Source organism: Chiloscyllium punctatum, chromosome 23, assembly GCF_047496795.1.
Source record: "Chiloscyllium punctatum isolate Juve2018m chromosome 23, sChiPun1.3, whole genome shotgun sequence".
Lineage (NCBI taxonomy): Eukaryota > Metazoa > Chordata > Chondrichthyes > Orectolobiformes > Hemiscylliidae > Chiloscyllium > Chiloscyllium punctatum.
The window spans coordinates 92,384,819-92,407,004 of NC_092761.1; the positions used below are offsets into that span (position 1 = coordinate 92,384,819).

Consider the following 22,186-nt stretch of genomic DNA (forward strand, 5'->3'; position numbering starts at 1 on the left):
GAGTCATAGTGTCATAGAGATGTACAGCATGGAAACAGACCCTTTGGTCCCACCCGTCCATGCTGACCAGATATCCCAACCCAATCTAGTCCCACCTGCCAGCACCCGGCCCATATCCCTCCAAACCCTTCGTATTCACATACCCATCCAAATGCCTCTTAAATGCTGCAATTGTACCAGCCTCCACCACTTCCTCTGGCAGCTCATTCCATACACATACCACCCTCTGTGTGAAAAAGTTGCCCCGTAGGTCTCTTTTATATCTTTCCCCTCTCACCCTAAACCTATGCCCTCTAGTTCTGGACTCCCCAACCCCAGGGAAAAGACTTTGCCTATTTATCCTATCCATGCCCCTCATAATTTTGTAAATCTCTATAAGGTCGCCCCTCATCCTCCGACGCTCCAGGGAAAACAGCCCCAGCCTGTTCGGCCTCTCCCTATAGCTCAGATCCTCCAACCCTGGCAACATCCTTGTAAATCTTTTCTGAACCCTTTCAAGTTTCACTACATCTTTCCAATAGGAAGGAGACCAGAATTGCACACAATATTCCAACAGTGGCCTAACCAATGTCCTGTACAGCCGCAACATGACCTCCCAACTCCTGTACTCAATACTCTGACCAAAAAAGGAAAGCATACCAAACACCTTCTTCACTATCCTATCTACCTGTGACTCCACTTTCAAGGAACTATGAACCTGCACTCCAAAGTCTCTTTGTTCAGCAACACTCCCTAGGACCTTACCATTAAGTGTATAAGTCCTGCTAAGATTTGCTTTCCCCAAATGTAGCACCTTGCATTTATCTGAATTAAACTCCATCTGCCACTTCTCAGCCCATTGGCCCATCTGGTCCAGATCCTGTTGTAATCTGAGGTAACCCTCTTCGCTGTCCACTACACCTCCAATTTTGGTGTCATCTGCAAACTTACTCACTGTACCTCTTATGCTCGCATCCAAATCATGACAAATGACAAAAAGTAGAGGGCCCAGCACCGATCCTTGTGGCATTGTGACTGATAGTATTTGAGTTAATGCAGATCCAAATACAGAAGAGATTTCAAGTCAGTCTGACTTCAGATTCCAGCAAAAATATTTAGAAGTATTTCTAAGTTGATCTTCCTGAAGTTAGTATGTTCAAGATGTTTGGGATATAGGAAGCGGCTGAATAGGCTGGGACTATTTTCCCTGGAGCGTTGGAGGCTGAAGGGTGACCTTATAGAGGTTTATAAAATCATGAGGGACATGCATACAGTCAATACTCAAAGTCTTCTCCCCAGGGTAGGGGAGCCCAAAACCAGTGGGCATAGGTTTCAGGTAAGAGGGGAAAGATTTAACAGGGACCTGAGGGGCAATGTTTTCATGCAGAGGATGGTGCATGTTTGGAATGAGCTGCCAGAGGAAGTGGTGGGGGATGGTACAATTACAACATTTAAAAGGCATCTGTATGGGTATGTGAATATGAAGTATTTAGAGGGATATGGGCCAAACGTTGGCAAATAGAACTAAATTAATTCAAGATATCTGGTCAGCATGAACGAGTTGGACCAAAGTTCTGTATGCGTCTTTAACTCTGACTCTCAGTCTTGAAATTATAATCACTTTTGTGATGTAGGAAACACCACAGATTACCTGCTAACAATATTCTGCTTTATTGAGGTTGTTGAAAGGATATACTTTCCTAGCTTAGCAGAGAGAACTTCCAGATCATCTTCCGATATTGCAATTTTTTATATCCTGCTGACAAGGCCTCAGTTTAACATCACATCTGATAGTGCAGTTGTTGAGTGAGACTTGACCCAGAAACCTCTGAGTGGTGAGAATGCTGCTACTGAGCCACAGCTGACATCTGGTTCTTATGTTTACTCTGTTCAGTGCCAGTTATTTACCACAAAGGTTAACACCTGCATTAAAATAGTGCACAGAGAAATTTAGCAAAGATTCATTAAGTATTTGTGCAAGAGCAGCCCTGACTGTAATTTGCCGCCCATGAAGTTTATGAAAATAAAACTAATCTTTGGAGTTGTGCACAAAATGTGAAAGGTGGCCAGAAATTATACTAGGTTCACTACTTCAGCCAGATTCAGTGAACGCACGATCTGTGCTTCAGTGGAGGCCATGCAGAGTACAGATTGTAATGCTAATTCTGTGTGCAGAATTGGTGAAGATGTCATATATAACTAAATTCTAAAGTAGCTTGGCTTTATTTGGCCTGTTCAGGATCACGCCAGGACATTAGGAGCAAGTGAAAAACATTTGGCCCCTTGAGTCTGCCAAGGCTGCTCTAATTGTGGCCTCATATCCATTTTACCCCCTGTCCCCATCAACCCAGACTCCCTTATCAGTCAAGAATCGATCCAACTCTGCCTTGAGTGTATTTAATGTTCTTTGGGGAGAATTTCACACGATAATGGCCCTCTGAAAAAAGAGAGAATCCTCACCTTGGTATTAAATAGGGACTCCTAATTTTTAAACTCTGTCCTCAAATTCGAGACTCTCCATGTCCCCAAGTGGAAACACCTTCTTATCATCTTCCTGTCTAGTGTCTTGGTCTTTTATGTTTCAATTTGATCATTCCTCATTCTTTGGAACTCCAGTGGGTAGAGGTCCACCTTGTTCAACCTTTCCTTGCTATTTAACCTCTGCATCTGAGATTCCATCACTTCTCTGGACTGCCTCAAGCTAGGAGGCCAAAATTGTACACTGTATTCAGACGAGATCTCACTAAGGGTCTGTATAGCTATGGCAACATGTGCCAACTTTTAGACAAGATTCCCTTTATCTAAATACAAACATTGTCAAATGACAAATGAATGCTTTCCTCCTCACCCACTATACATGATTTTGTGATGAATTAGCCAAGACGCCAGATCGCTCTGTGCCCCTGAGTTCTATAATCTCTGACATTTAATTAACATTTGGCTTTTAGAAACATTAACAATAAGAGCAAGAGTAAACCTTTCAGCCAACCAACCCAGCTCCACCATTCACCCTGATCATGACTGTTCCTCTACCTTAACAGCATACACCTGCTCTCTTCCTATACCCCTTGAAGTCTTTTGCATTGAGAAGTCTTATCTATTTCTTTCTTAAATACGACCAGGGACTAGGTCTCCACAGCCTTCTGTAGCACAGAGTTCTGCAGGTTCACCACATTCTGTGAAGAAATCTCTCCTCATCTATCCCCATGTCTTTGCTGTCCTTTCTGCCAAAGTGGACAAGTTCACAGCTTTCCCAATTATCTTCCATCGAACGCATTTTTGCCCACTCAATTAAATTCCTTTTCCAGGGTATTTATAATCTATTTTCCTACTTACCTTTGTGTTGCCAGCAAATTTAGTACCATTCACTCAGTCTATAACAAATGTTAAGTTTACTGGCCTGTGGTTTCCTGTAGGTTGTTCTTAAGTTGGATTTAAATTTCATCAGTTGCTATGGCAGGATTTGAACCAGGTCTCTTGTTCCTGGAATAGTTCTCTGGGATTATTAGTCTATTAACATTACTACTACACCACAATTTCTCGCGATCAGTTTGTGAATTCAAATTCCAATGAAATATTGAAGGACTAGGATGTAAAAGATCACATGGCATTGCCTGAAGACGATTATGAAAGTCCTACTGTCCCAGCCAACATTGCTCTCTCTCAATAAGCAAGACCAAAAATAGATTCACTTGTTGCCCTTGGGATCATACAGTGCTTAATTGTCTAAACCTGAAAGTCCTGAGAGAGGAAGCAAGACTATTTGAAATTTTCTGCATTTATTTTCAGAACCACTGCTCAATGAGGCAACAAGCACATGAAAGCAGCAAGAAGGGGTCACCAGGAACTGGGGGCCACAGCTCAGGACTTCAGCGGGTAAGAGAGAAAGGATTTCCCTTCCTGGTCATTACTGAATTTGCTTATCTTCAGCGGAGTGGGTCCTAACTCTTACATTATGCCCCAGGAGACAGCTGGAGTGATAAAGAAACAGATGCAGTCCAATGCACACAAACACACACACAGACGGAGCCCCAAATGGATAGGTACACTACTCTTATGGATGTACAAAGTACAACTCAGGAACATGTATTTTATTCCTCTTTAATGCTTTGCGACATTTGCTTGACCAGCAGAGAGGCATTCTGTGCCAGGCTTGCTCCAATTTTCTCTGCTGATCCATTTGCTGAGGTAGGGTACCCAGGGGAAGGAGTCCTTCCTCACTCTGGCATTGATTTGGGGAGGAGGGGTGGAGTTTCCCTGCCACAATGCAGTCAGGCAGTAGCAAGATTTGTGGGGAGCAGGACTAGTGGTGGGAGGGCAGGGAGAGCTGTCTCTACGTATGATCCTCACACAGCACTGATGTGTCTTTTTAGCTGTGTGACTTTATCCCATCTGATCGTCTTGTAGGAACATGCAGCATTTAGCTTCTTCAAGGAAAACCAGTCGTTTGCCTGGAACTTTGTTGATTGGTTCATTTTGGAGATGCTTGAAGATGAGTTGGTGCCTGATACCTTGATGGAAGTGCTGTCCCATGATGTTACTAAGGTACTGCATGCAACTCCACTGTTTCAAATGCTGCACAATCCAGGTCCAAGGGTACAAACACAGAGAATGTTGCAGGAATTCATTGCAGCACCACAGTAGCTTAGTGGTTAGCACTGCTGCCTTATAATGCCAGGATTTGATTCCAATCTCGGGTGACTGGTGGAGTTTGCACATTCTCCCAATGTCTGAATGTGTTACTGCCGGGTGCTCCAGTTTCCTCCCACTGTCCAAAGATGTGCAGGTTAGGTGGATTGGCCATGCTAAATTGCTCACAGTGTGCAGGAATGTGCAGGCTAGATGAATTAGCTATGGGAAATGCAGGGTTACAGGGATACAGTATGGGAGTATGTATGGATGGGAAGCTCTTCAGAGGGCCAGTATGGACTCAATGGGCCAAATGGCCTGCATCCACACTGTAGGGATTCTATGATTCTGAGGTCTGGTAGCATCTGCAGAGTGAGAAACACAGTTCATGTTTTGAATCCAGTATAACTCCTGTTCAGAAGTGGTAAAACAATGATGCCTTGTAATATGAATAATATTCATGGAGTTTAGCAGTGCAGAAACCAGCCTTACTGCTCCGTGCTGGTGGTCTGCTCCACATGAGCTTTCTCCCACTGTACTGTCAATTCTATCCTTTTCCATTCTCTATTGTGTTAGCTTCCTTTGTGCTAGTCCCCTCAACAATTCCCTCTGGTAATAATTCCAGTCTCACCACGCTAGATAAAACAGTTTTTTCTGAATTCCCAGTTGGATTTATTAGTGACTTTCTGGTGTTTATGGTCTCCCTACAAGTGGAAATGTCTTTATGTCTACTCTGTAATGCCCCTCGTAAAGACCCCAATTGGTCATCCTACAGTCTTTACTTTTTTGGAGGAAACATTCTTGCCTATTTAGAATTTTCGGATTGTTGTAACCTTTCAGACGATATCTTTCAATGAACCTCTTTCTCACTTTACCTGATGCCTCTGTATTCACGTGCTGTAATTCAAGTGAAGATTAATGAAGCTATATGGAGAACAACTGTGTACAGTAAGGTCGAAATGTTAGACTCTTGGATGTATTCATTGGCCTTCACCTACTGGGAAAAAACGTGAATGAAGTTCAAGGAAATTAGAAAGGTGTAAAAACTATAGACAATTTCACTGCTTTCAATATGGACTTGAGAGTAGCTGTGTAAAGGGCAGACAAAGGGAGGAAATTCCCAAGTGTGTTTCTGGCCCAAGAAGCCTGGAGGTATTTTTCGATGTTTTTGGGGAATAAGGTGGGTTGGATCTCGAGGTGAACATGTCGTGAATAGTTAGGGAACAGTACGGTTTAGGTTAGATATTGAAAAGGACAAGGAAGGGTTGATTTTTATAAGGGTATAACCAGATAAATTGGAATCAGCAATTGGAAGAATGTACTGCCTTTAAAGAAGAGGTGGTTTGAGTACAGACAAGGTCCATTTCCAAACAGGAGAGATCAGACAGAGATCTAGATCTCCCTGGATATGAGACCGAGACAGCAAGAAAGCTTAAGCAGATAAAGGGGATGGCTCAGGTTAATAATATGAGTAGAATCAAGCTAACTATAGAAAGTTCAACGGGAAAATAGAAACAAAAAGGAAAGAGGGGTGGGAAGAGAGTAGCAGCTTACACTAAAACATTTGCAGCAATTCAGATACTGAAGTGTTCCATGCAGGAAGATCAGGAAAACATCCAGGCTTAGCAACTGGTAAGTAACACGTGGTAGGCAGTGACCACCTCCAACAAAAAAGAATCTAAAAATTGCCACTTGACATTCAGTGGCGTTACTGTTATTGAATCCCCCAGTTTCAACATCCTGGCTGTTATCATTGACCAGAAACGGAACTGAATTAGCCCCATAAATCCTGTGGCCTCAAGAGCAGATAGGGTGAAGAGTGACCATTGGGGTAAGGCACAGAAGCCAGAAAGAATCAGTACTGTTTGGAGGGCATTGCGATTTAATTATTGTGTAACAAATGGAGCCATCTTATACCAACTTTCTTGACCAAGATTACTTAACCACAAAGTGAAGCCAATCTATTAGGGTGTGTACTGTCTCTCTATCTCACCAAATACCATTAGTATCTTGAACAGAGGTCACAAGGTGGGATATTGCTATCTAGGCCAGCATTTGTTCCTTATCCCTAAATGCCCAGAAGTCATTTTGTAATCAACCACATTGCTGTGGGCCTGTAGTTACATGTAGGCTGAATGAGGTAAGGATTTTTAAAAGAGAAGCATTTATTCATTTTGTGGGATGTGTGCATTGCTGGCTGGCCAGCATTTATTGCCCATCCCTAGTTGCCCTTGAGAAGGTGTGGCTGAGCTGCCTTCTTGAACCACTGCAGTCCACCTGCTGTGGGTTGATCCACAGTGCCATTAGGGAGGGAATTCCAGGATTTTGACCCAGTGACAGTGAAAGAACGGCAATATATTTCCAAGTCAGGATGTTGAGTTGCTTGGAGGGGAACTTGAAGGGAGTGGTGTTCCCATGTATCTACTGCCCTTGTCCTTTTAGATGGAAGTGGTTGTGGGTTTGGAAGGTGCTGTGTGAGGATCTTTGGTGAATTTCTGTCATGCATCTTGTAGATGGTGCACACTGCTGCTACTGAGTGTCAGTGGTGGAGGGAGTGGATGTTTGTGAATGTGGTGCCAATCAAGCGGCTGCTTTGTCCTGGATGGTCAAGCTTCTTGAGTGTTGTCCATCACAGTCCTGACTTTTGCCTTGTAGATGTTGGACAGGCTTACAGGAGTCAGGAAGTGAGGTACTCGTTGCAGTATTCCTAGCCTCTGACCTGCTCTTGTAGCCACTGCGTTTATGTGGTGAATCCAGTTGAGTTTCTGATCACTGATAACTCCCAGGATGTCGATAGTGGGGGATTCTGTAATGATAACACCATTGAATGTCAAAGGGCGGTGGTTAGACTGTCTCTTGTTGGTGATAGTCACAGCCTGGCATTTGTGTGGTGTGAAGGTTACTTGCTAGTTGTCAGCCCAAGCCTGGAGATTATCCAGATCTTGTTGCATTTGAACACAGACTGCTTCAGTATCTGAGGAGTTGCGAATGGTGCTGAACATTGTGCAATCATTGACAAACACCCCCACTTCTGGCCTTATGATGGAAGGAAGGTCATTTGTTGAAGTAGCTGAAGATGGTTGGACACTACCCTGAGGAAAGCCTGCAGAGATGCCCTGGAGCTGAGACAACTGATCTCCAACAACCACAACTATCTTCCTATGTGTCAGGTATGACTCCAACTACCGGAGAGTTTGCCCCCGATACCCATTAACTCCAGTTTTGCCAGGGCTCCCTGATACTGCACTCGGTCGAATACAGCCTTGACATCAACGGCTGTCAGTCTCCCCTCTCCTCTGGAATCCAGCTCTTTTGTCCATGTTTGAACCAAGGCTGTGATGATGTCAGGAGCTGAGTGACCCTGGGGGAACCCAAACTGGGTGTCACTGAGCAGGTGCTGGTTGATAGCCCTGTTGATGACCCCTTCCATCACTTTACTGATGATCGAGAGTAGACTGATGGGGTAGTAATTGGCTCAGTTGGATTTGTCCTGCTTTTTATGTACAGGGCATCGCTGGGCAATTTTCCACGTTATCAGGTAGATGCCAGTATTGAAGCTGTACTGGAATAGCTTGGCTAAGGGAGTGGCACGTTGTGGAGCACAAGTCTTCAGTACTTTTGCCAGAATATTGTCAGGGCCCGTAGCCTTTGCAGTATCCAGTGTCTTCAGCTGTTTCTTAATGTCACACAGAATGAATCAAACTGGCTGAAGACTGGCATCTGTCACGCTGAGGATTGCTGGAGGAGGCTGAGATGGATCATCCACTCGCCACTTCTGGCTGAAAATGCTGCGACAGCTTCAGCCTTATCTTTTGCCCTGATGTGCTGGGCTCCTCCATCATTGAGAATGGGGATATTTGTGGAGCCTCCTCCTCCAACAAGTTCTTTAATCATCCATCACCATTCACGACTGGATGTGGCAGGACTGTGGAGCTTAGATCTGATCTGTTGGTTGTGGGATCGCTTAGCTCTGTCTATCACTTGCTGCTTATACTGTTTGGCAAGTTGTCCTGTTTGGTAGCCTCACCAGGTTGACATCTCATCTTCAGGTTTGCCTGGTGCTGCCTCTGGTATGCCCTCCTACACTCTCCATTGAACCCGGGTTGATCCCCTGGCTTGATGGTAATGGTTGAGTGGGGGATATGCCGGGCCATGAGGTTACAGATTGTGCTGGAGTAGAGTTCTGCTGTTGATGGCCCACAGCGCCTCATGGATGCCTAGTCTTGAGCTACTAGATCTGTTTGAAGTCTTGTCCCATTTAGCATGGTGATAGTGCCACACAACACGATGGAGGATATTCTCAATGTGAAGGTGGGACTTTGTCTCCACAAGGACTGTACAGTGGTCACTCTTACCGATACTGTCATGGACAGATACACCTGCAATTGGCAGCTTAGTAAGGGTGGGGACAGGTATGTTTTTTTCCCTCTTGTTGTTTCCCTCACCACCTGCCGCAGACCCAGTCTAGCAGTTATGTCCTTTAGGACCCGACCAGCTTGAACAGTAGTACTGCTACCAAGCCACTCTCAGTGATGGACATTAAGATTCCCCACTATTTTGTACCCTTACCACCCTCAGTGTTCCTCTAAGTGTTGTTCAATGTGGAGGGGTACCGATTCATGGAGGGACCGTATTGTTGGACCGTGGAGAGACCGTATTGTTGAAGAGGAGAGTATGAAACGGACTGGTAAGCTAGAGGAAATACTTTTTTAGGAAGGAAGATGTGTTGGGCATTTTGAAAATCTTGAGGATAGACAAGTCCCCCGGACCTGACGGAATATATCCTAGGATTATGTGGGAAGCAAGAGAGGAAATTGCAGAGCCGTTGGCAATGATCTTTTCCTCTTCACTGTCAACGGGGGTGGTGCCAGGGGACTGGAGAGTGGCGAATATTGTGCCCCTGTTCAAAAAAGGGAATAGAGATAACCCCAGGAATTACAGACCAGTTAGTCTTTCTTCGGTGGTAGGCAAAGTAATGGAAAGGGTACTGAGGGAAAGGATTTATGAGTATCTGGAAAGACACTGCTTGATTAGGGACAGCCAACACAGATTTGTGAGGGGTAGGTCTTGCCTTACAAGTCTTATTGAATTCTTTGAGGAGGTGACCAAGCATGTGGATGAGGGTAGAGCAGTGGATGTAGTGTACATGGATTTTAGTAAGGCATTTGATAAGGTTCCCATGGTAGGCTTATGCGGAAAGTCAGGAGGCATGGGATAGTGGGAAATTTGACCAGTTGGATAGAGAATGGTGGTAGACGGTAAATATTCAGCCTGGAGCCCAGTTACAAATGGAGTTCCGCAGGGATCAGTTCTGTGTCCTCTGCTGTTTGTAATTTTTATTAATGACTTGGAAGAGGGAGTCAAAGGGTGGGTCAGTAAATTTGCAGATGATACGAAGATTGGTGGAGTTGTGGATAGTGAGGAGGGCTGTTGTTGGCTGCAAAGGGACTTAGATATGATGCAGAGCTGGGCTGAGGAGTGGCAGATGGAGTTCAACCCTGCCAAGTGTGAGGTTGTCCATTTTGGAAGGACAAATAAGAATGAGGAATACAGGGTTAACGGTAGGGTTCTTAGTAAGGTGGAGGAGCAGAGGGATCTTGTGGTCTATGTTCATAGATCTTTGAAAGTTGCCACTCAGGTGGATAGAGCTTGTAAGAAGGCCTATGGTGTATTAGTGTTCATTAGCAGAGGGATTGAATTCAAGAGTCGTGAGGTGATGTTGCAGCTGTACAGGACCTTGGTAAGGCCACATTTGGAGTACTGTGTGCAGTTCTGGTCGCCTCACTTTAGGAAAGATGAGGAAGCTTTGGAGAGGGTGCAGAGGAGATTTACCAGGATGTTGCCTGGAATGGAGAGTAGGTCGTACGAGGATAGGTTGAGAGTGCTAGGCCTTTTCTCATTGGAACGGCGAAGGATGAGGGGTGACTTGTTAGAGGTTTATAAGATGATCAGGGTATTAGATAGAGTAGACAGTCAGAAACTTTTTCCCCGGGTACAACAGAGTGTTACAAGGGGACATAAATTTAAGGTGAAGGGTAGAAGGTATAGGGGGATGTCAGGGGTAGGTTCTTTACCCAGAGAGTGGTGGGGGCATGGAATGTGCTGCCTGTGGGAGTGGCAGAGTCAGAATCATTGGTGACCTTTAAGCGGCAATTGGATAGGTACATGGATGGGTGCTTAAGCTAGGACAAATGTTCGGCACAACATCATGGGCCGAAGGGCCTGTTCTGTGCTGTATTGTTCTATGTTCTATCAGCCGAGTGAGGACAGTGTGTGGTAATCAGCAGGAGATTTCCTTGCCGGTGTTTGATCTGAAGCCATGTAATTTCATAGAATCTGGAGTTGAGGATCCCAGAGCCCCCACCCCAGCAACTGTATACAGGGCATTCTGCTATAATGCATATTTCGTTAACACAAATTCACTGTAACGCAATTAAAAGATTGGGGACACTGTTTCTAAAGCGGGAACCTTTAAATCATGTGTTGGCTGTAACGCGATTACATCGACAACATTTTAAGCGCTGTTTCTAAAGCTCGGTTTTTCTATAACACAGGGTTGCAAAAGAGCACAACCATCGCATAACTGTACCACTGTGCCTCCACCTCTGCTAGGTCTCTTCTGCCAATAAGACAGGACACATCCAGGGATGGTGGTGTCTGGGACATAGTCATATTCTCTGAATCATACCTTACAGACAGACAAAGTCAGGTTGTTGCTTGACTAGTTTGTGGGACAGCACTAGCCCCCCAATGTAGTGAGGAGGACTGTGCGGGTCAACAGGGCTGTTTCTGTCATTGTCTTTTCCAGTGCCTAGGCAGATGCCAGGTGATCTCTCCGATTTCAGTTCCTTGAGACTTTGAATGGCTTGGTAGGTCGTTTCAGAGGGTAACTGAGAGTAACTCCATTGCTGTGGGTCTGGAGTCAAGTGTAGGCCAGACCAGTGGGGATGACAGATTTCTTCCCCTGAGGAGTTTTAGTAAACCTGATGGGTTTTTCTGACAATCATCAGTGGTTTAACGCTCATTATTAATCTCTTAATTCCAGATTTTTATTGAATTCAAATTCCACAATCTGTCCTGGTGGGATTTGAACCCGAGTCCCCAGACCATTACCTGGGTCTCTGGATTAATAGCTCAGCAATACTAACCCTCAGCTTTCACAGCCCCCAAACCCCACCATGCGCCATGGTTTCTCGTGGAATGTAAGTACTGTAAAGGTTTAAAAGCTGGTGTTTATAAAGAATTTTTTTTTTCAGTGTGCTCCTGCATTCTCACCAACTGGGAAGAATTTCGATATCAAGGGGAAGCTACTGTAAGTATAATGAAAGATAGCAAGGCTTTCACAAATACTCTGCAATTCATGACTTCAGGATGTTACAATGAACCGAGAGTCAATGAAATGATTTTGTTTCAATTAAAAAAAAACACAACAGACAATTTGAACAGAGGAAGTTACCACAAATATATGAACAATGAGATTAATAACTAACTCTCTTGTTTTGGTATTGTTGATTGATTGTTAAAAATTGATGAGGACACCATGGACCGTTTATCACCACCTGAGATACTCTTGAGTTTGTGGTTTTGTTATTTGGTACCTCTGACAATACACGACCTAGCAATGCTACTCTGCAAATTGTTCAACCAGTGGCTTCAGTTACAAGTCTCTAATGCCTGGATTCTCACCCCGAAACCTCACTCTACCTTAGATTTCTTCTTTAAAGTGATTCATAAAGTTTACTTCTTTAACCAAACTTTTATCACCTGTCTGAGGCAATATTGTGTTTTTATTTGGTTACATTCCTGTGGAGTACCTTGGTACATTGTGTTGTAGTACAGGTGCTATTTAAATGTATGTACTGTGTTGTAAATGCAGTGTTAGTTCAATAATGTCTTACTCCATTCACACTAAATTTTATTTTCAGGGTGTGCCCAATACTGACACAGCTGTTTATAATTGATACCTCTGATTATTCTCACATTATAGCTGATGTAGAGTATTGTAAAATCTCTACAGGAAAGCTACTGGGAAAAAAATAAAGCCAAAAGGTGCTGGACAAACTCAGCAGGGTTTGACAGCACTATAGAGAGAGTGACCCTTTCAGGTCTGATACAGTTTTTCAGAGCAGATTGGATTGATCTTTAGTTTAAGAGCTTTCCACTTACTGAAATCTGCTTTTATCTGAGTAAAGCATGGACGTTGCATGAATTTGATGTAACATTTTTAAATATGGAAAACATTAGTCCAAATGGAAGGCAGTGAACAGAAAGAGTAGCAAGGAATGGCATACATGTAGAATGTAAGTGTAGGACTAGGTTAGACACTGTAGGGTTCTTTAGCAGAGAAGCATCTGAAATGACATGGCAGCAGACATCGATAAATAAACATCCGTGATCGTTAGTCGCTTTGATGAGCAGCAGTTTGCCTGGTGATTCTGAGAGAAATGGGGCAGTTAAATTGCAGAAATAGGATAGATAATACAGCACAGGTACAACAGTTGGTAGAACACCTTTGGCCTGACATAGCAAACATCGTCACAGAAAGATGGTAATTATTGAATGTAAACATCTAAGGTTCATACTGTTCACCTTCAATATCTCAGGATTGCAGGATGCAGTGCAAATTAATCTTTTGATGAGTCTTTTGATTAGTCTACAAGAGTTGCAGATGTGAAACTCCTTGGTAGAGAACGTTGGGGAATAATGGGCCTATGTTTCTGAAGCAGGGTTATTGGACTCCAAGCATTAACTCTGTTTCTCTCTCTGCATGTAATGCTGGCAGACCTGCTGAGTTTTTCCAGCACTTGTTTTTAATTCAGACTTCCAGAATTCTTAATATTTTGCTTTTGTAATGTAGCCCTAAAGTTATTTAGATTCCAAGCACATTTCATTCACCTCATACTATGTCTCAAATTACTGCATACTCAGTCTGACAATGTTTATTTATAAACTGCAACCATCATTGCCCGGGGAGTCTAGGTCAACCGATTAACCACACTATCTCTAAAATAATACTTTTGCAGATTAGTTTTGATTTTCTCTCCTTCAAGTCCAGACATCTCTTCTGATTCCACTGCACAGGAGTGAGGTAAAATGGTTCGTCAACGATGGGACACCCGTGCAGTAGGCAGCCAAATATTATAACAGAATGATTTCCAAAACACTTAAGACGCTGCACTGAGAGGCCTTGAGATCTCTAGATCGATGAAATCCTCACTTGACCATTCAGCCCTCAATATCTTTGTAGTATTAATGCTGTTCTGATATCAATCACTAGCTGCTATTTGTATTTTTCAGGGAGACAGTGAAACTGGATGCATTGAAGCAGTTGCCAGCTGTGACAATATTAGACACACTCCTGGAGGAAGCTGTCAGTGAGGTGACTGTGGGATTGATCCGAAAAGTTGTTGAGGAACTTGTTGAGAATCACCTGACCAACACAGCTATCAATGATTCTCTGACAGAGCTCATAGTGGAGACGGTTGAGCCAATGGTGCTACAGCTTGTGGGTATCACTAAATAATCTTTTCAGAGAGTTTTGTTTTATTTTTAAAATTGTTTGTCTCATAGTGAAACAGTGATTTGTTGAATTGTCCTTGTTTTTATTGTTTCATGGAATGTGGGTGTCACTGGCGACATCCACATTTGTTGTCTGTCCCTATTTGCCTTTTATCTGAGGCAGTTGAAAGTCAACCACTTTACTTTGGGTCTGGAGTCACAGGCAGACCAATGAAGGGTGTTTGATTTCCTTCCCTGAAGGATATTAGTGATCCCTAGTGGGCTTTAATACAATCAATGGTCATTGTTATTGAATAAATTCAATTCCAGATTATTAATTGAATTCAAATTCCACTAGCTGCTGTGATGAGAATTGAACTCTCATTCCCAAAAAGGATTAATTTAGGCCTCTGGATTACGAAGGGGTGACAGTGAGGACTGCAGATGCTGGAGATCAGAGTCAAGATTAGAGTGGTGCTGGAAAAGCAGATCAGGCAGCATCCAAGGAGCAGGAAAATCGTGTGTTTCAGGCAGGAGCCCTTCATCAGGAATGAGTGGTGCTTTTGCAGCACCACTCTCATCTTGACTCTGGATTACTAATCCAGTCACATGCCCACTCTACCACAGTCTGCCTTCTATTCCTATACCCCTACACTTGTACAATACCAGCATAATAAAATGTTTTTCTTTGACACTTGCATTCAATGTGAATATGAAGATGCAGTCAGTGTAGCAGTGAGCATTATTCCACAATCAGCTGTATTGAGATATCAATCCATGGTTCATGATCCTGTTGACAGAAGGAGCTTTCATTTATAGAGCTGTGTAATTGGATCTCCTAAAGTACTTTACAGCCAATGAAATATATTTTGAATTAGTCTCTGTTCCAACATGGGGAAGTGCAACAGTCAATTTTCACACAATGAGATGGTATTACTGGTTGAAAGAGAAATATTAGACACATTCCTGTTGCTTTTCGAATATTGTGATGGGAGTATTTCTATTTGCTATCTTATCTAAAAGACTGTGTCAGTGACAGTGCAGCATTCCATCAAGTTACCTGACCTGCTCATGTCTCCAAACTGGAACTCAAGGTAGTTAATCTCTGATTCACGCCGACTTAATGTTTGGGTCAAGTGACCCTTCTTCAGAACTCGATCCAAAACAGTAACACTATTTTCTCTTCACAATGCTGCCAGACATGCTGAGGTTTTCCCAGCGATTTCTGTTCTTGCGTTTGATATCCAGTATCAGCAGTTCTTTTTTTAACCTCTGATTCAGTGAAACCCAGGTTGACACTTAGTTTTATCAACACTGTTTGTAGAGACATTCTTCTTGGTCTGTTATTCTTCCTTTCACCAACTCTATCAGAAACAGAGTTGAGAGTGTGATGCTGGAAAAGCACATCAGGTCAGGCAGCATCCGAGGAGCAGGAGAATCAACATTCCGGGCATAAGCCCTTCATCATGCCTGAAACGTCAATTGTCCTGCTCCTCGGATGCTGCCTGACCTGCTGTGCTTTTCCAGCACCACACTCTCGACTCTGATCTCCAGCATCTGCACTCCTCACTTCCTCCTCTATCAGAAACAGTCTAATTGGCCATTAGTTTAATCACAACCTGTGGGTGTCACTGTTGCACAGTATTTGCTGGATTTTCTGAGCCTCAGTCAATGCATTCACAGTATATCATTGCATTTAACGTTTGTTTGAGATGTTTCTGTGTAACATGGTAAATAGAGAACTTTCTTTACCCTGCTTCCTTGCATTGCCATGTACACTAATGCTATTTTGAGGAACTCCCAAGAATGAGTAGTAACTTGTGTTTTGAATACTACAGGTGAAAGAGACTGTAAATGAAACATTGCTGGAGGGAATCCTGCAGGAGGACATCCTGCCGGAGGTACTGGATGAGGAAATGAGGAATGTTGCAGTGTTACTGCTGAGTGAATATGACACTGAAACACATGAAGAGCAGCAGCAGGCTGTAAGTGAAAGAGCAGGATGTTGTCTGTTTGATCACCTTGGTTATCTTCTTTCATGTCATACTTAAATGATGACCATCAAGGTATTTATTTTTAAAAGAAGTTATCTAATATACTAGTGCTTGCCATCTGGATAAGAGGTCAACTTGGTTTAGCATTATTAAACCAGCTATAGTGAGCAGTCCAGTTTGTATTGTACAGTTTGCTTTCATGGTAGTATCCATCGATCCCTATGGCGAAGTTACACCTATCTGGTCAGCAGAGCAAATTTGGATCATACTGTTGTCGGATAATTGATTTTCAAAGGCTTGTCTGTGCAAAGTAGCACTTGAGCAAGATATAGTGCATGTCTGCCAGGATCGGGGAAAAGATTAACGGCTCAGGTTTGCAACTTTTTGGGCTGAACTGGAAAAAGCTTTAAACAGTTTTAAGGAATTCCAGAGGCAGTGGAAAAAGGAATGAAACAGAAGGTCTGTGATAAAATGGAGAGCAAGAGAGATTAAATTACTCAGGAAATGGGAGAAGTAAAGAAAGATGTATGAAGGTGGGATGTAAATGATCTTCTCTGGATAAGTGCAATGTGCTTACGACCTGGAATTTGCTGAACTTTGTGTTGAGTCCATAAGGCTGTGAACTTCCTAACTGAACAATGAGGTGCTGTTCCTCATGTTCCTGGTGAGCTTTGTGGTCAGAACATCAACAGAGTCTGTGGCTTTAGAAGATAGCTGGGCAAATTGGGAGGATAAAATGAGTTGAGGGATTATGATTTAAATGGATGGATCAATAATTAATTAATCGGTGGGGAACAGAACAAGAGCAATAGCACAGAAAGCGTTATAGACTGCAAGAAATCAGAGGAACAATGGAGAGTTCGAGATGAACTGGATCCAAAGGTCTCCAGGTTTTTAATGCAGTGCAATGCCATGATGCACTCAAGTTTTGATTCAGCAGTGTATGTGGAATCAGGGAAGCTGATTTGAAATAAATTAAGAGTTTGACACAAAGGGGTCTTTGTCATGTGCTACAGTCAGTGTTGTCTGCTGGGTCACTGAAAAGATTAGGGAGCGAGGTCTTACAAAATGTTTTGCTCTTTTTTCACAAAACCTTACTAGAAATGGGGTTGAGGCACAGACCCACCGTCACCGAATTGGACTCAGACAGTCTGCTGGAGCTATCCAGGCCATGATGTCCACACTGTCTGATTATGAGACTACCCAATTCCTATCACTGCAGTGTTACTTTCCTGTACTCCTGTCATCTTTTTCTCTCCATTATTTATTAAATTGTCTTTTGAAAGTTAGTATTGAATCGCCTCATATTACCATTCCAGGCAACTGTTGCAAATTATAACAACTCTGTGTAAATTAAAATATTCCCCTTTGTTGCCTCTGGCTCTCTTTCCAACCATGTCTCCTCTCATTACTGACTTTTTCATCCCTCAAAGTTTTTTTCCTATTTACTCGATCAAAACTTTTCACCATTTGAATGCTTTTATCAAACCTCCTCTTAGCCTTGTCTGTCTTCAGGAGAGCAAGCCTGGTTTCTGCCACCCTTCCCCATTACTGGAATTGCTCATTTAGGGAATAATCTAGAGAACCTCTTCTGCAGCCTGTTGAAAGCATTAACATCTTCTTAAAATCGATATGCAAACAGGCTCAATAGACTTGATGACTACCTCCTGTTCCTATTTTCACCTCCACTAACTACGAACTGTTGCCCTGTTGGAAGGGGATGGAAAGAGCTTTAGATGGAAAGATCCATTTGGGCCTCACTGTCTTTGGCAGTTTCGGGTGACGTGACGGTTACAGTCTGAAGACACCTAAAAGTGTTGAGTTGGAATTGGCCTTGGCTGGGTTAGGATTACCTCTGAATGGAAAAAGATGCATACAATTGTGAAAGAAGTGTGGCAGTGAGATCAAGGTACATCACTTTTCAGTAATGTAACAGCAAGCACTTCCATAGTCTGGTAATTAACACTCATTTTCCTGCAGGTGAGCACAAATGCTGACCAGAGACTCCTTGATATGTTCCTCTTGGAGGGTCTGTTGAAGATTCTCAGGAACCAGGGGAGAGAATTGTCTGAAATGATTGAGCTGGACAGGCTATTAGACGGTGAGTTGTTCTACTCTCCACATATCCATGCATTATTACTCTGCAGGTAACTGAGCAATGCACTGAGCACAGGGTGGCAGGGTATGGAGAAATGTCTGAGCGTCCTAATCCAACACACACACTCAAATCCGTCTACACCTTAGTGAAAGCATCTGCAGAGGTCAAAGGTTTCCCAAGAAAATAAAAGGAAAATCCAAGGGTTTAAGGAACCACTGACAGCATTCTCTTTAGTAGCAAACATTTGAAGGATTATTGCAAAATATCAGAATGAATTGTGGAACTCAAACCTCTCTGTTGTGTGAAAAAGAAGAGAGAATCTAAATGAAACGGGGAGATTTTTATTTAAACCAAGGAACTGTGCTTCATTTTTAATAATGTGAGTTTGTATCCTTAATAAATTTGGCATATATTTTAGGATTAGTAACTGTCAAATTGTGATAAAGCCTAATCTATTTTTTTAGGGAAGGAAATCTTACCTTAACATTATTTTAAGAAGTTATTACCTGGTATGATGATGTGTGACTCCAAACCTACAAGCAATTAGTTGATGTTTAACTGCCTATAAAATGGCCTAACAAGCTACTGGGTGTATTGAAGAAGGGAGTTCACCTCCATTTTCTCAAGGCGGTTTAGGCATGGGAATGAAATGCTGGCCTTGTCAGCCACAGTCCCATCGAAAAGTGAAGATATAACACATGAGGCCAGGCTGCTCACGCTATTAGACTGAGTCTGCACTGGGACAATCTCAATACAGTAACAGCATGTTCCCATTATAGATGTAGACCTAGGAATTTCTAAAGGAAATAGAAAGAGCACAAGCCAACATTAGGCCAAATGTTCCAGCCTCTTGATGGTTGGAGACTGGTCACATTCTTGAAGATGAACTTTAGGACTGGGAAGCCCTGACTTGCATCCGGAATATCTGAAATACTTCAACTTCACTGGGCAGTTCCCCTAATCCCTAGGACCCCCTGTGAATGTATCTGCATTTGAACTACATTTGGAGATTTCAGACATTTCCACAATCCTTACATAGATTGTTACCCAAAAAATGTCTGAGAGTCTGATATCACTGTACCTAATGACCACACTTTCTCGTGTGCTCAGGCCTCTGCAAGAAACGGCAGCAAGAACAGGCTGTTTAGTCAGTCAGTCATGCTCAGCTGTTCAGCCTGATCACAAAGATCAGTCTGTGATGTTAACTCCCACATTCCAGCCTGCCCTTATTGAGTACAGTATCATACAGCATTGACTGAAATGGAGAGCAGCTCACTGGGACACAACTAGCTTTAGCACAACTCTCGAGAAACTTCACTCTGAATGTTGTGTTAATTTCATCATCGGTTTGCAGGTCTGTAACTTGGAATATACTCTGCCCTCCCTTTTGCAGGCTGGATGCTCAATGTCCTTATCGGGCAATATCTGAACATTACCCAACACTGTTGTTTAATTACTGAGAATGTGGCACTGAAGGATTACCACAGAAAGGCTTTCACTGACGTGGTAAGTGCACATGCCTTCCACTTTATTCTGAATATTTCCCTCCTTAAAAGCTACTGATTTTTTTTTCTCTCAGGAGTTTTCTTTACAGCTGCAACTTGTGGGTAAGGGCTTTTAAGGATTTAGGAATGAAGGACTTCCATTTCACAAGCCACCATCAACGACAACCAACAGAGAATTTCCTCTAGGCTATCTCCATCTAGCACTCCTGTGACAGGGTTTGATGCAGAGCAAAGCTGCCTCTACACTGTTGTTCAATTTAATCTGGTTCATCACCATCCTCAGAAGAACATACACCTCTGTTCCAATACACTTGCCCTGTACATTGGGAGAAGCAGCCATATCGGAAGGTTCTGTATTTCACATCCAATGTAGTGCAGTGTTAATTGACATGAACACTTTCCATAGGCTTCTTAAAACCTGCAGACAAGAACCTTTATTGTATTGAGGCATTGCTTGGTGGTAGCGCTTAGTTTCTCGGTCATAGGATGGGGATGGCAACCACTTATAGTCCCCTTCTATGTGATTCTTCGATTTTATTTTCTCTAATTAAAGGAATTATTCAGAATTCCCAGGGGTAGGAACAAAGAGAGATACAGCGTAAAAGGCAAGTGTTCACCTATATGGTGACTGTCAGGCGTTGACACATCAGTAATGGCTCTCTGTCTTGTGCAGGTGCTGGATGTGATCTTGTCAGAGCTGAGTGAACACATGGATGAAGACCTGGCCGATCTCTTCCAGTATGAACAGCAAATGGAGGAGAGAAACTTAATTGCAGACAGTGGTTATCAGGGGGTCTAAGGTGGAGGGGTGTCCGAGATTGGGTGGTGGTGTTATTGGGATGTCTGAGACAGGGGTAGTAGTGTGTGGGTCTACAGTTTTAAATCATTATATTTTTGCAATTTATCTTTTGAACTTTATGTAAACAAGAATTCTCACTTTGTAAACATTGACTTAACCCAAAAGTGGTTGTGATTTGATGTCAAACTAGTTAATTATGTAGATGTATTTTATAACTATGAATTTCTTTTAGCTTGTTTCTAATTATTTCAAACATAGCTGATATTTTAACTTGGTAGTTTCCCCTCTGCCCCGATGTTTACATCAGAATTCTTTTGGCATTGTTTAAAAAGAGGAGTTGACCTAACTCTATTGATCCTGATCACCCTTGTCCTTCATGCTGGAGAATAACTAGCCTTCCATGGTGTGGCCAGTGAACTAGAGTTTTACTTGATAAGCAGGGTACAGGTGGGAGACATTATCATGGATTGGTCAACAAACTGATACAAGTTTTGGTAAGTCTGAAAGAGATAATACTCCTGCTTTGATCAGACCTTCTGTTTCGAGAAACTCTTACGGAAGTCTTGAACTTGGGCGAAGCCAGAAATTTGGCAAACAACTTCCTGAATTCACTGCCGTAGCCGGATTGGAGGAGGGAAGTGTCTGCCCAGAGTATCCAGCCCCAAGAACCGTTCTGTGGGGACTTGGTCTAATCTTTGCCAAAAGTTGTTCTGGTATTTTAGACACTTGACTTGGACAGACTAATTTAGGGATCTTTACCATTTTGGATCATGGTTAGACTGGTTTGGGGTTCACAGATTCCTACAGCGCCCTTCAACCCGTTAAGTCTGCACCAACATAATGACCACAAAAAGTACGCTAATCCCTATTTCCTGCATGTGTCCCTTATCTTTGAATGTGATGATACTTGAAGTACTCATCCAATTTTTTTTTAAAAGGTTGTAAGATTTCCAGCCTCCACCCCCTTCCCAGGCAGTGCATTCCAGATTCCCACTATCTACTGAGTGAAAATGTTTTCTTCTCAAATCCTCTCTCTAGGTGTTACACGTTACCCTAAAACTATGCCCTTTCATCTTGATGCCTCAACCCAGGGGAACAGCTGATGTCTCTTCAGTCTGTCCATACCCCTCATAACGTTATTTGAATCATGACCCCCTCAGTCTTCTCTGCTCTAGAGAAAACAAACCAACCCTTTGTAGTCTCAGTTTCTCCATCCCTGGCAACGTCCTGGTGAACCTCCTGTACGTCCCCTCCAGTGCTAGCCTTCCTATATTGAGATGTGATGTTTGTGTTATGGCGAAGTTGCATTTCTTACTTTATACAAGGTCTTCTGTTTCCTTTAAATTATCTTCCCTTCTTCCTTTTGTAATAATTTAGCGTTTAACATTTCACTCTTGTTGTAACATCATATCCAATAAAATGGTTGTACTAACATGTTCCAGGGAATTGTCACTCATTCCTGTGACATCCTGAATAATGTTCTTAATCTGAGGGAGAATCTGCAAGGAATCTGTCCTCCCGGCTGGAGGTGGAATATTGGGCTGACACAACCAGTTTGGATCACTTTCTTACATCTGTCCTGTGGATATTGGTCAAAAGAATTAATAATGTTGCCTCCAGTGAAAAAACTGTTCAAATCTACTTGAACTTTGAATTAAGCACCTTCACTTTTGGTGTTTGGTGC

At 42.8% G+C, this 22,186-nt stretch overlaps 1 protein-coding gene across 8 annotated transcripts in view; it reads left to right on the top strand.

Annotated features, from left to right (window-relative positions):
* The window catches only part of LOC140494260 (uncharacterized), a 31,482-nt gene extending 9,544 nt beyond the window's left edge, over positions 1-21,938 (top strand). For 7 of the 8 annotated variants that reach the window (XM_072593516.1, XM_072593517.1, XM_072593519.1 and 4 more), the window contains 8 exons: positions 3,769-3,855; positions 4,387-4,524; positions 11,865-11,920; positions 13,906-14,113; positions 15,945-16,091; positions 18,081-18,201; positions 19,592-19,704; positions 20,377-21,938. In XM_072593516.1, the coding sequence (XP_072449617.1) occupies positions 3,769-3,855; positions 4,387-4,524; positions 11,865-11,920; positions 13,906-14,113; positions 15,945-16,091; positions 18,081-18,201; positions 19,592-19,704; positions 20,377-20,502 (996 nt within the window). In that variant the 3' untranslated portion in view covers positions 20,503-21,938. The remainder of the gene's footprint in view (positions 1-3,768; positions 3,856-4,386; positions 4,525-11,864; positions 11,921-13,905; positions 14,114-15,944; positions 16,092-18,080; positions 18,202-19,591; positions 19,705-20,376) is intronic. The other variant, XM_072593518.1, reaches the window with a different exon arrangement.
* The last annotated feature ends 248 nt before the right edge of the window (positions 21,939-22,186 follow it).